The sequence below is a fragment of the Cucumis sativus genome, chromosome 7, assembly GCF_000004075.3.
Source record: "Cucumis sativus cultivar 9930 chromosome 7, Cucumber_9930_V3, whole genome shotgun sequence".
Classification (NCBI taxonomy): domain Eukaryota; kingdom Viridiplantae; phylum Streptophyta; class Magnoliopsida; order Cucurbitales; family Cucurbitaceae; genus Cucumis; species Cucumis sativus.
The window spans coordinates 11608492-11622895 of NC_026661.2; the positions used below are offsets into that span (position 1 = coordinate 11608492).

General features: G+C 31.7%; 2 protein-coding genes across 3 annotated transcripts; one reads left to right on the forward strand and one right to left on the reverse strand.

Moving 5' to 3' along the window:
• The first annotated feature begins 606 nt into the window (after positions 1-606).
• LOC101211744 (KRR1 small subunit processome component homolog) lies at positions 607-5659 on the forward strand. 2 transcript variants are annotated; one of them, XM_004139841.3, is made up of 13 exons: positions 607-933; positions 2260-2450; positions 2725-2801; positions 2944-3054; positions 3177-3245; positions 3799-3855; positions 4020-4058; positions 4146-4250; positions 4328-4410; positions 4498-4579; positions 4924-5067; positions 5183-5254; positions 5381-5659. In XM_004139841.3, exons 2-13 carry the CDS (start codon positions 2267-2269, stop codon positions 5495-5497), a joined length of 1140 nt encoding a protein of 379 aa, XP_004139889.2. In that variant the 5' UTR covers positions 607-933; positions 2260-2266; the 3' UTR covers positions 5498-5659. The 2 variants fall into 2 exon arrangements, with proteins under 2 accessions (XP_004139889.2, XP_031744202.1); XM_031888342.1 differs by having other exon boundaries at positions 652-933; positions 2265-2450.
• A 6509-nt stretch (positions 5660-12168) lies between these two features.
• Positions 12169-14040, reverse strand: LOC101211980 (transcription factor JUNGBRUNNEN 1). The gene is made up of 3 exons (XM_004139842.3): positions 13723-14040; positions 13278-13609; positions 12169-13152 (listed from the first exon to the last, which is right to left on the reverse strand). Exons 1-3 carry the CDS (start codon positions 13931-13933, stop codon positions 12628-12630), a joined length of 1068 nt encoding a protein of 355 aa, XP_004139890.2. The 5' UTR covers positions 13934-14040; the 3' UTR covers positions 12169-12627.
• Positions 14041-14404: the final 364 nt, after the last annotated feature.

Genomic DNA, 14404 nt, shown 5'->3' on the forward strand with positions numbered 1-14404 from the left:
TATGAAGGACAGAGCCAACGAGAAAGAGGAGGACTGAAATCCACGACGAAAAGGAAGAAAAAGACCCCAACGAAAAGAAATCACATGTAAAAATGGAAAAAGAAAAGAAAATAGAAAAATAATTGAGGAAAAGAAAAATGAAACCGATAAAAATAATTAAGAAAAAGGAAAAAAACAGATAAAAATAATTTAAAAAAAGAAAAGGAAACTAATAAAAATATTGAAAAAAAGGAAAACAAACGTTATAAAAATGATTGAGAAAAAGAAAAAAGAAATCAATAAAAATATTTAAAAAAAATGAAAAGAAAACGCGATAAAAACAATTAAGAAAATGAAAAAAGAAACCGATAAAAATAATTAAAAAAGAAAAAGAAAATCAATAAAAATAATTGAGAAACGAAATCGAAAAACTATTTTATTTTGTTTCCAATAATTTCTTATAAAATATAAAAAAGAGTTCTAGTTTTTGTAAGAGGACTAGAACATAAATGTTAGCAAACATGTTTGTTTCTTACCAAATGAAAATAGGAAACATGGGAAATGTTACCAAACCGTCAAAAAAAAATGGAAAAATTTGTGAAAGATTGAATTAAATATATTTGTTAAATATTATGATAATTTCCCTATATATTTTGTATATTTATTATTAATTTAGTAAATAAAGGCAAAATAGTTAGGTCACGCAGGTCAAGTTCACGCCGCCTCTCACCCTCTCGTCTCGGCCTATCATCTCACGCCGTCGTCGCTGTTCAATCGTCTCTCCTTCTCAGTCTCCGGCGGTCATCTCCGATCGTCTCCACTTCTCAGAAGTCTCCGATTGTCGCTCGCGCTTGGCTCTCCCTCACCATTGCGTTGTTGTGTTGCCGCTGGCTACGATACCTTGTTGTGTACAACTCATCCTCGAGGACAGACCAATCGGATTATTTTCTCAAGGTAAATAATTTCGTTTCTACATTGCTGTGAGTGAGGATATATTTTTGCTCCACTTAGAAGTTTTGGATGACATTTATGACCATACTTGAACAAGATCTATTCTATAGATTGGACATCTTATCCTCCTCGAGTTCTTAGAATTTTTGGATGCGTTTTGACTTTGCTTTGGTAGTTCTATCATTTATGGGAGATTGGGGAAAAACCTTAAAACTTATATTTTCCTTGTTCGTTTGTCTTCAAAATTTACATATAAGCACTCTTATTTTCACTTAACATCATACAATCCGACAACCAATATGTCCCCCAACCCGTTTACGCCCCTACTTCACATAATCACTATAAACCCCATGTTTTATTCTTCACATAATCACTCATATATATAATAGTGTGTTGATTTCTTTGCCACTTAAATGGGTCAATCCCATTGATATTAATGGAGTTTTCTCTCCATTTTCCTAAGAGAAGAAACCATGATACATATGGACCTAGGAAAGTGCGTAACTTGGCTTGGCTTGGCTTGGTTGTATGGGTTACAAGCCCAAACTACCAATTCAATGTTAACCTTTGAATCAATTAGTCCCTCCATTCGAATTTCATTCTAAAACATACGCGAACATAGATACAAATCATTAGTACAACTTTATACTTTCCCTAAAATTTAGAATCCTGTCAAATCCTACCTGTTTGGGAGTTGGAGGGCAACTTCTTGCTTTGTTTTTTGCACCCTAACACCGTAACACGGCAGAATCAATTTGAGTTCTCCCACATTCAGGGGTTAATGGGAAAATGGGGTAGATTTTGAAAATAATTAGGAAAAAAAGGATTCTTTAGAAATACATTAGAGAAAATGGGTGATCTTTTTTTTTTTTTTGAATTTTTTACAGAGGGCGTCCGTTGAAGAGACGGAATCCACCCCGTTAGCTTCTTTGCTTTTTTTTTTTTCCAACTTATTTTTCTAATTTTGATCGATTTCTTTCTTCCTAACTTTTTTATATAAATTTTTTTCCTTTTCCTTTTAAATTGTAATTTATTTTAGTATTGAAATTCTCAGATATTATTTTCTGTGATAAAATGTATTTTGTATTTTTAAAATATTGTGTCTAGTTTATTTCTAGGTTCTAAAATGATATTTTCAATAAAAAAATGATTATCTTTGAGAAAATTCCGTTTCAATTTGGTTTCAAGATTTCATAAAAATTAAAAAAAAAAAAAGAAAGGAAAGAACCAAACGCGTATTAATTGTGTAAGGTTTTCCAGAATTTTCATCTAGGTTTAGCTCCTTCCCATTGCTTCTCACGGTTGGTTTTCCTGAATAATCTTACACAGTCCAGTTATGGAGGACATAGAGCAACAACACCAAAATAAAACCAAACACAAGGGGAAGCATGACAAGCCGAAGCCATGGGATGAGGATCCTAACATTGACCGTTGGAAGGTTGAGAAGTTTGATCCCTCTTGGAATGAAGCTGGTATGCTCGAAGTCAGCTCTTTCTCTACTCTGTTTCCCGTGTACAGAGGTAAGGAGTTTTATGTTTTTACGTTTTTAAATTTTATCTTCCCAGGATTATATTGGAATAAATGTTCGCCTACCCAAATTGTTAGTGGCAGTAGTAGCAACAAGGTTTTGATTTATAACTTTATGAATTTTGGTAATCTTTATGGTGTGAAAACGTTCAGCACAATTTTTTTTCTTCAATATGCTTGTTTTTGCCTTAACTTAAAGATATTTCTGCTATACAATTGGATTAGTCAGATTCCAATTCTTAGAGGTTTCGATTTTTCCATTTTCAGAAAAATATTTGCGAGATACATGGCCAGTTGTGAAGTCTGCACTGAAAGAGTTTGGTATTGTTGGTGAACTGAATCTGGTAAGAGTCCATAAACTCCTATACAAAAATGAAAAAGTTTATATAACCTAATGAAGGAATGGCTTCGGTTCTGTTGTTTGAGATATTTCGTAACCAGTTGTAATTCTCACTTCATGTGTTCTGATCTCCCACGTTTGGTCAGATTGAAGGATCAATGACAGTTTCAACAACTAGAAAGACTAGGGATCCGTATATTATTGTCAAGGCAAGGGATCTGATCAAGCTTTTGTCAAGAAGTGTTCCTGCTCCTCAGGTTAAACCATGATTTGATTTATTTTATGTTATTTGTTCTTACATGGTAGTTTGAGTCTTTCTTTCACCAATCACGTTAATTGGTATCTTGAATTGTGTTTTTCTGACCATGTTTTTTGTCAGGCAATAAAAATACTGGATGATGAAATGCAATGTGACATTATTAAGATTGGGAACTTGGTGCGCAAGAAGGTCAGTATATTTTACTACATTTTTTTAATTCCAGATTGATTTTATATTCTTTTTCTTTCAAGGCATTTAACTAAGAACTTCTCCATAGTTGATACTTGTAATCCTTTATCCTTGAACATGCTCCAATGTCTGAAGTTCGTCCTATATTCAAGAACTCTATATTTATGCTAACCTACAGAGTTAGCATTTAATCACCTTGCATATGCTATAAGCCTAAGTCTGAAGTTCTTCCTAAATTCAAGAAGTCTACATGGCTTATTATTTTACTGAAAACTGGGAACATTTGGACATAAATTGAAATGTAGATTTTTATTCATTTGATTTGAAGTTGGAAGCCAGTCTGCCATGTTAGAGACTAAGTTTCAGTGTTTTTGTGTGTGTATATGTATCACTATCCATAATGTTAGTAAGTCTGTATTGTGTTACGTAATAATTCTTATGAGGACTACCATTTTTCATGCCAATTAGGATCTTTTGCCATCCTTTCATTTTTTATTATCTGCTTTAGAAAAGCTTGAAATTTGACTTTGACCTGACCTTGATTATGATGCAGGAACGATTTGTTAAAAGAAGACGCCTTCTTGTGGGCCCAAATTCATCAACCTTAAAGGTTCATATAGCTTTTTTGATTGATTTCCAAGCCTACTATGTTTTTCTTACTTTGATAAAGATATCTTAATTTAGGTTTCTTAGATGGAAAATTGTGATTGTCACTTGGTCTACGTTTATATTTTATTTCTTCTCTCTTATCTTTTAATTGTTAATCTTGCACAGGCCCTTGAAATATTGACAGGATGCTATATTCTTGTTCAGGTAAGTATATTTTCTTTTGCTTCTTTCCTATCATCTCTTTCAGTTTTTCCTTTTCTGTAGTATTAATTTCGTTCTTGTTACTGGCAGGGCAACACAGTTGCTGCGATGGGTTCATTCAAAGGTTTGAAGCAAGTTAGGAGGGTAGTGGAAGAGTGCATGATGAATAAAATGCATCCTGTATATAATATTAAGGTCTCTGAGTCTAATTACTGCACATCCTTTTTTGTTATCCCACAATAGCTCTCTGCGTAACTTGGTATATCATGCAGATTCTCATGATGAGGAAAGAGCTTGCTAATGATCCAGCACTTGCAAATGAAAATTGGGATCGATTTCTTCCCAAATTCAAGAAGTATGCCATTTAGACGTGTACTTATTTGCTGATTTTATTTTGCTAGAACCATGTATTTGTTTTTTACATAAGCGTTCTTTTTATTAGGAAAACTGTTAAACAAAAGAAGGTCAAGAGTAAACCAAAGAAGCAGTACACACCTTTCCCTCCTCCTCAGCAACCTAGCCAGGTGCTCTAGCTGCCTTTCTATTCCTTGAGGCGCAATTTGTCTATATTTATATTTCAAAAAGCATTTAGGAAAATTATGACAATATAATACATAATAGTTATGATGATCTATTCTTAAAATCATAAAAATAAATGTTGCAAAAAAAGAAATATGCGACAACATACTAGATACCGTATTTAATAAAAGATAAACTATTCAAGATTTAGGAAGTGCCGACAGTTCATGAAAACATTATTTTATTGTCATCATGACAGTTCTATAGAGGTTAAACGCTGACATATTGTGCATTCTAATTTTTTCTCAATGCATTCATTTAAAGAAGAGTTTTTGACATGCATTTGCAGATTGATATACAATTGGAAACTGGAGAATACTTCTTAAATGAAAAAAAGAAGTCAGCAAAGAAATGGCAGGATAAGCAGGAGAAGCAGGCAGAAAAAACTGCTGACAACAAGAGAAAAAGAGAAGCTGCCTTTGTTCCTCCTAAGGTATACATTGTTTGGCTTCTTGATTCAGCTTATCCAATATGTCAAACATTTTCATTCTTTTTACTACCGTATGTGCTCTAATGCGTTCAGTGATAATTGTTTTACCTCAATTCAGGAGGCACCGAAGCAGGATACAAAACCTGATGGAGATAAAAATGATATTGCCGAAATGGCTAAATCCTTGAAGGTATGGGATTGTATGTGGGGGCTATATGTATATAGCCGTGGATGCGTCAGGGTTTTTTTTTAACTGGAATTGGTTCAATTTGTTTGATAAATTTGTTGCAATTTATATGATCTCGTTGCTTTGCAGGAAAAGGCTAAGGCATTTGGAAAACGAAAAGCTGCGGAAACTATCAATCCGGAAGCTTATATTGCATCATCCAGCGATCGGCCACTTTTCAAGAAGAGATCCAAGACATCGTCGTAGAAGTTGGTAAGTATACTGTGAGGGGAGCGAGCTTCAACCCTTGTATATGAAATTACCAAAGGTTCTAGGTCTTTTTGTATCACTTCATTTTTTGTTTTGTTACATGTCGGATTAGACTCCGTTTTTATAATGAGAAAATTTTGAGTCTTATTATTCACTGTGGTTACGTGTGTTTTGCAATTTCCCTTTCCTTTTGGCATTTTGAGCTGTTTCTGCCCTTGCTCTCCCACCCACCACTACAAATTATATCAAAGGAAACCCTGATTCCCCCACCCTATTTTTCTCACCCTTCTTTAAACTTGCAGTACTACTTTTAGATTTCTAGACATTTGCACTTCTTTCGAAATTTGAGCAGAAGTTAGAACTTGAAAATAGTGACTTGCAATCGCTGGGTGATCCAAAGTTTTGTTCTAGGTCATGGCCAACCATCTCATGTCACATTTGGAACTTCTATGAAAGCTCAAGTTAATATTATTATTATCTTTTCAAAGTATAGAAGTATGTTTTGAAAAAGAAAAAAAAAGAAGGAATATTTCAACTTTTTCTTAGTCAGGATAGAAAACTATTGTTGAAGTTATCCAATACTAGAAAATAGTATTTCAACGTTGTAATCTACTTCTCATCTAAAATTGTTTATGGGGAAAGTAAGAAAGTGAAACGAGCTTTGCTTAGAATAAACTTGGAGGATGAAACGTATGGAAGTATATCACCTAATATTGTTTAGATACACAGATTTATTATGTTACGTGCTAATTTATTGAAATGTACAGATTAAAATCTAAACAAACTTAAATGATGACTACAGCTGATGTTATGCGATTGCAATTGCATGATAATAAAAATGTATATATATATATATATATATATATATATATATATATATATATATATATATATATATATATATGTAATTCAATGATTGTGATCGATGATGCAACTTTATGTGACAGTTCTTTTTATAAACGTGGTACATAAATGCATTCAGATATAAATTGTTATGATTTAAACATAATCAAATGGGAAAATAAAAAATCTGGTACATGTAAGAAAATACATCTAATTATCTCTACTAACTTCTTTTTCTATGATACGTTTAACAAAAATTAAACCCAGGTGTTTTGTTCACTATGGTAATTAACGGATCTTTATAAGATGTGAAACTTTGCCTGTGAGATCTTGAAACTTTGTGTGGATTTTTGTATATTATAGCTTACCCAATCTCAAATATTTTGATTGTGTTCGGGAGTAACAATCAACTTATGGAGCTAGCCTCTAGTGATTGCTTTCCAACAACCTTTACCGACCAATTTTGAACAACACTTTTCAGTTATCGTCATTGACCAACTTATGACGAATGAACGATTGTTACTTTTAACCTCTGTTTATCGTTTTTTGGCATTGTCATGACCAACTTTTGATTATCACTTTTTAACAACAATCGTTAGCCAGCTCTAACTTTTTCGGCCAACTTCTAGTGATTGCCACTGACAACCTCTAGTCAACATTTTTTGACGATTGCTTTTAGGTAATCGTCTCGTCGAAAAACTTACAATGACTTTTTTTTTATGACTGCCATCGACCAACTCCCGTTGACAATTTTTCAACTGTAACTACCTTTTTTGACCAACTCCCACCGACCATTACTCGATCGTTTCTTGCCAACATCACTTGCCAATTTTCAACCACATCTCTGTCGGCTGTTTCTCGACAAGTTTCAACTATCAACTTTGATTTACTGTCTTTCAGTGATCGTCGTTAACTAACTTTAGGTGACGCTTCTACCAACTTCGGATTATCGTTTTTTAACGACCGCTATCGACCACCTCTAACTACTTTCTCTAGCACTATTTTCCAACGACCACCTATGACCAACTTTTTTTAATATAAAATATGAAAAAAATAAAAACTAAATTAATAAAAAATATATTTATTATAAATAATTTATTAAATAAATGTCCAAATATAGAATATAATTTGATAATATTAAAAGGGAAATGATTGTAAATGGCAAATTTGCTAAAAATATTTACAAACTATAACAAAATTTTATATTCTATCAATTACTAACAATCTATCAATGTCTATCATTGATAAAATTTGAAATTTTGATACATTTTAAAAATATTTTGATTCATTACGAAAACTCTCTATATTAACATCTCTTTTTCAACCAAACATAAAAGTAAAAAATCATCTTGAAGTATTTGAAAATCTCTTTTATAAGATTGGAACCGAACATTAAAAAATTAATTTTATAAAAAAATTCATTCAGCCAACTATGATCACTCCTAAATAGTTATTTAGACGCCTTTATGAAACATTAATTTTTTGAGATTTCTATGTTAATGATAGCTTTATTTTTATTTTATGAAAATAATTTTTAATAATTTCTAAAATTATATACAAATATAAAAATATCATAACCTATATATATATATATATATATATATATATATATATATATATATATATATATATATATATATATATATATATGATAGAACAAGATAGATCATTGTCTAGGTCTATCATGATACAAATAGACACATATAATAGTTTATCTTTGTCTATCAAGATCTATTGTAGATAAATTGTGATATTTTGTAAGTATTTTGGTTCGGTGCTATTTTGTAAGTATTTTGGTTCGATGCTATATTTGGAAATACTCTTATTTTATATTTTCGTCTCCCACTTTTTCTTAAACCTTAATTCATAAATTGCGAAACATACATAACTACAAAATTTTCAACATATCCTTACCAATAACATAAAACAAATGTGTTAGGACTTCATATTTGATAGCATCTGCAGTAACAAATATCTAAAGATTCTCTCGACTATCTTCATTCTAGAAAACAAACTTTTCTCAGTTTCTGACGGTACATAAAAAACCAAACTTGTTGTAGGGATTTTGGAATAATGTGGTATACACACTTGCACGTGATACAAAAAAAAGGGTCATAGATACAAAAAGAAAAAAAAAAAAAGATAAAAGAAGAATTGCTTAAGTGTCTCGTACGCAAAAGAAATTGAGCATTGTGTAATGTCTAACTACATCAACTCCAACACTTAGGTCGGTTTTCGACATGTGAGTGTTTAGGTACGCGAGTAACTAGCTAGAAAAAGTAGAAAAGTATTTAGTAGGTATTAGTCATATCTTCGATCATTGGTTTTGGTCGCTTATATAGAATAATAAAGTGTAAGTAGTGTTACTTGGGCGGCTTATAATTGCCTCTCATAATTTTTTGGAATAGTCAATTTGATAGGGGTGCTATACCATTATTACACCAACAAATACTTAAGTGTACCATTGATCCAAATTCTCAACATCTCCTTTAGACCCCTTCATTATGAATTTGAACGACTTCAACCTTAATCACTCTGAGGTCTCCTACAATTTCTTTGAGCTTTCTAAGCAATAGGTTAGAGCTCTTCTAGGCTATCTCCATGGCTCTCAAGTTTCCTCTAGATTTCTTCCATGAATCCTCTAAGCTCTTCTTAGATTATTTGCATGGGTTCTTTGAGCTCTTCTAGGTTCACCCCATGGGTGATCTTCCGTGCTAACACTAAGCTTCCAATGAATCCATTGAGCTCCCAATAGACTCTCCACATGGGTTTTATGAGCTCACTCTTAAGCTCTCATTATGTTCTCTTAACGGGTCTTTTGAGCTCAATCTTAAGCTTCTTATGAGTTTTTTAAACTCACTCTAAGCTCTTCATGTATCATACATTGAGCTTCTCCTAGGCTTTCCTCATGGATCCTCGAAGCTTAATCTAAGCTCCACTAGCTAGTGGCAGAGCTAGAAAATTTATATAGGGTTGATAAATATGGTCGGAGTATAGGAGGATTCCCTGTCTCCATCTCCACGAGTGGTATTTACCCCATTATCCTTGCCCCTGTCTGCACCATTTGAAGTCGAGGACGGAGTCAAGGATTCCCCTTTGGGGAAAACAAGTCCTCTTGATTGTTGACTTTTTTGACCCTTAATCTCAAATTAATTAATTTTAATTAAATTAATTAATCAATATTTTGATGACAACAAATTGTTTGTTTAGATGATTATATAGAGTAGAGCTCAAAATTATGAATCGAACGCAATTTAAATTGTCCAAATCGAAGTTCAAACAAAAAAAGTTACCATGAAAATAAGGTTAACTAAAAAGTACTGAAGGTAGGGAGGTGGCGGCTCCATCATCAAATTGTATTTAATCAATGAGTGACATGTGTGAAGGGTAGTGACGTGATGGCTCAATCATCAACTTGGATTTAATTAATGAGTGACATGTGTGAAGAAAATGGAGGAACACATGCATGACTATTTGGATTGGCTTTAAAAAGAAAACAAATTTAATTGGTTTTATTTTAAAAATAAAATAAAATAAAAATTATTTAATGTTCGTGTCTAACTATTAGTTTGTCCAGGAGAATGATAAAAAATAGCAAATTTAACAAAATATTTATAACATATAACAAAACATTTCAGATTCTATCAATAATATACATTAATAGACATTAATATGCTTTTATCAATAACATTGATAGACAATGATAGAAGTCTATTTATTTCTATCATTAATAGAATACAAAATTTTGCTAAAATCGATAAATATGTTAATCTTTTTTTATAAAGATGGTAGACTTGTATTTGTTGGATTTTAAAGAAATGGTTTTATAAAGATGTATATTATTTTTGTTTGTTATTAACAACTAATTAAGAGTTTAAATCTCCACCCTTTACTTTTCTTTTACAAGAAACAATGGACCAAATTGATTTTAGATTTCAACACCTTCTCTATCTGTTTCAAGACATTTTCTTCTCTTAATTAAGATACACATTTGAAACAACAACTTTCATTATTTTCAATCCTCCATAACTTAAAAAGCTTCTTCCATTGTTATTATCTCAAAGTTCTCAAATTTTATTCTTTTAATCTAATTTTTGAGAGAGTTTTTCTCGTCTTATTCTTCATTTCCAAATCCATCGGTAAATGGGTTGTTCTCGATCCTTAAAAAGAGTCATTTGTGACGGTTTGATTGTGATTCGTGAAACCAGATGAGTCTATTGACACAATATTAAAATCCATCGTTGGTGAGCTCCACATGGGTCTATCAAACTCCTGCTCCTACTAGGCTCCCTAATTTGAGCCTCTTTAGGTTACTGATCTGAGCTCTCTCTTATAATCGTATTTTAGCTCTCTCAAGCTCCTTGTAGACCCATTAAACTAATTATAAGCTTCTCTTAACTCTCTCAAACTCACTCTAGGATCTCATAAGAGCTCTCTCCTAGGCTAAACTTTAAGCTTTCTTGAACTCGATTTTGCATAAGATCCACTAAGCTCATTTTAAGCTTAATGTTGGAGGGCATGAGTTTTTGTTGACGAGTCACAATACACATACTAGATCTACCTATAACAAGGATAATACTTAGATATATTGTATGATGTATTGGATGAAGAATAAATAAAAATGTTTTAAAGAATAAACAATTTGGTGGATTGCATAAAAGAGATAAAAGAGAAGCGATAACCGACAAAATGGTTGAGAAAGAAAGAACAAAAAAGGAGAAAAAGAAAAGAAAGGGGTATGTGTGGATGAGAGTTAAGATATGTAGGAAAGTCATTGGGCCATATTTGTGTTCATCGTGAAACAGTAAACATCACATGGCCTCACAAATATAGACTCCATTTAAGTCAAACTAATTTAATTGACTTCTACCTATTTAAATAATAATCTCCTCATGACAAAGTCATTATATTAAGAAATTTGTCAATGTCCTTTTCTTTCTCTCCCTCTCTCTCTCTCTCTCATATACATGTCCAATTGATGGCAAAAAACAAAAAAGAAAATACAATTTTTCTTAATTTTTATTTTGACTAATCAAAATTCAAAAATATATACCCCTACCTCACATCATATATAATTTTACAACTAAAACCTTTCTCAAGTCTCATCTACAGTTATACTATATAAACAAATAGAAAGAAAAAAATAATCCTAAGTTTCTATTTCAAATCAGTGACGATATTTTATTTTCTTTCTAAAAAAATTGAGAAATTTAATTGAAGTAGCTTTCGTGAGGGAAAGGAATTAAAGACTGAAGAAATTGAAGGAAGTGCAGCCAGTCAATAGTATTAATTAATTTCTGATTAGGCTTCTGTACAACTTAATTAAACATCCATATATTTCTTTGAGTTGACCATTATCTCATGGAGGCCACTTAATTGGTGACACCCCTTTATTATATACTTTCCTTTTATTTAATATATAATGATTGATTGTACATTTGAAAAGACGCAGCATTTTATTGAAATGAAAGAAAAGAAAGTTGCAAAATGGGGTTCTTTCATCTTCATTGTAAGATTATAAGTTGTGTTAATAAATAATTCAATTCTATCATTTTTAATATTGCTTATTATTACCATTTGCACATTATACTTATCAACAAAATTTTATTTTCTTTCGTTTTAATCTTAATAAATTAAGTAGATTAAACTAAATAATTGTGCACATCATACCCAGATTATTTCTTAACTTCAATTTTAACTCCAAAATTCAACTCAATAAAAAAATGAGAAGAAAAAACTTCATATATTTATATATAAGTATACTAAAAAATAAAAATATCCTCTTCATAGTACAAAGCCTAAGAAAAATGAAGTATCTATGGGGGTATAGAATGTAAAATGATATATAAGCTAAAATCAAATCTAAAGACTAAATATTATTGTTACAAAGAAATGAAAAAGCCCCATGTAACATATTGGAATTGATATATAGCAAAGGAGATGCCTAAAAAAAAGACTATATATATATATATATATATTCACAAGGGAGGAATCAACCCCAGCTATATATATAAAATCTAAAGTATATTATGATTAATCCTAAAGTGGTAGTTGGATTATTGAATGTAATGATGATAAAAAAAATTCCAAACCCAATAATTCTTTGCCTCTTCTGATCAATTGCCCTTCCTTTAATTTGGATTGATGAGATGAATGATATGTTGAGCAATTTTGATAAGGGCTGTACCTTGTGTAGAGAGAGATGAGGTATGTTGTATATATACACCAAATGGATAAAAAGATCAACAATAATGATGAAGAAGATCAGAAGAACAATAATAATCTTACAACATATCCACCATTGATCTGAGCTCATCCCAATTGCTATTAGTGAAGAAATCGTTGATATCAAGCTGCTGATTTGTTGGATAAGGAATTGAAGGTGAAATGATACCACTTGAAGAGCAACTGCTATATTGATCATAACTATTATTATTGGTATTCCATTCTTGATGATGATGATGATGATTGTTGTTGAGGTAATTGTTTGGATCAAGAAGTAGTGGCTTCTTCTCAGTTTGGATAATCATGGAGGAGTCACAGCTGCTGAAGTTGATGTAACTAATTTCACCATTATTATTATTGTTGTTGTTACCTTTTTCAGAAGCTGGTGGTGGCACAATAATTTGATCAACAATATTGTTGTTACTGCACAGCCTTATGTTCTTTTGATCATCTATGATGGGGTTTTTGATTGCTGTTGTTGATACTGCTGCTAATTGCTTGTTATTCCAATTATTACTTCCTGATGTTCCATATCTTCTCCCACTCACATTCCTCTTGAATATCCTACATAATGTCCAAATTTCCTTTTGTATACGTATACATCCCACACACACACACAAAAAAAAAAGAAGTTAATATATATAATAGTAATAGATGAAATAATGAAAATAAAACAATAATAAAGCTTAATTATTAAAGATATATATACCGCTTCTTGAGCAAAGTTGTTGGGTTTAGGGTTGTTGGTGGTGGCGGCGGTTGGATTATTAGGAGGAGGGAGACGAAACTCATGCATCATCCAATCAGTTTTAGAGCCTTTACCAGCACTTCCACGATAATAAACAAGTGTTTTCTTAAGACCAATACATTCATTCCCTTCACCTCCATTACTATAAACACCTTTATCTATTCCTGTTGCCTTCCAAAATCCAGATCCAGTTACTCTATTTGGCCTTATGCTATTCTTGTATTTCCTTCCTCTCTTGCAATAAAAATACCATTCTTTATCTCCCAATCCCATCTTGCTGCAGCTGCTTCCATCTATATAACATTTAATTATAATAAGTAAGTAAGTAAGTAAATAAATACATAAATAAATATTAACTTAACTATTATTATTATTGTTATTAGCAACACACACACATACTACTTACATGGAAGGTCCCATGGGTTGTGTTTGTAGATATCTATTTGTTTGATGAGTTCAATGCTAAGAGGTCTTTTCTCTACTTTTCTACGTAGGTAAAAGCTCACCAGTTCTTCGTCGGTCGGATGGAATCTGAATCCCGGAAGCGAAATTTCATCCTCCTGATCTCCCTCCCCGTTGCAAACTTCTGGAGTTTCCATATTATTATTCATCATCATCTGATCTCTCTCTCTCTCTCTCCCTGTGTGTGGAAACAGAGATTAGCGACACAAATATCTCTCTCTATATATATACACCAAACTTTTGTTTTTGAATACCAAGTTTCAAAAAAGCTTTATTCTTGGGATGTTCTTATAATAATAAATTTTAAGGGACAGTAAGGACAAATTCCATTTTTATTTTGGTCAAAGTCTTACCCTTTGACCTGTATTTCCCTGATCATCATCATCATCACCATCACTTTATTAACCATGCATTTTCCTACCTCCTATAACAATTATTTATCAATCTTCATCGCTAATATTTATCGAATTCTACTGACTTGGTATTTAAATCAGATCCTCAATTTTTAACCAAATTTCGGATTTATGGATGGATTTTAATTTTTTACACTATGGTTATTTCATTTTATTATTATTAATTTTTCAATTGAGTATATATTGAAATTCAAAATTACGTTCTTAGCCTTT

Coding starts and splice junctions, on each gene's coding strand:
- LOC101211744 (XM_004139841.3), top strand. CDS start 2,267: ATGGAGGACATAGAGCAACAACACCAAAATAAAACCAAACACAAGGGG. Junction 2,451..2,724: donor TCTGTTTCCCGTGTACAGAG/GTAAGGAGTTTT, acceptor TTCCATTTTCAG/AAAAATATTTGCGAGATACA. Junction 2,802..2,943: donor TTGTTGGTGAACTGAATCTG/GTAAGAGTCCAT, acceptor ACGTTTGGTCAG/ATTGAAGGATCAATGACAGT.
- LOC101211980 (XM_004139842.3), bottom strand. CDS start 13,933: ATGATGATGAATAATAATATGGAAACTCCAGAAGTTTGCAACGGGGAG. Junction 13,610..13,722: donor CAACCCATGGGACCTTCCAT/GTAAGTAGTATG, acceptor AATGTTATATAG/ATGGAAGCAGCTGCAGCAAG. Junction 13,153..13,277: donor ACAACTTTGCTCAAGAAGCG/GTATATATATCT, acceptor CGTATACAAAAG/GAAATTTGGACATTATGTAG.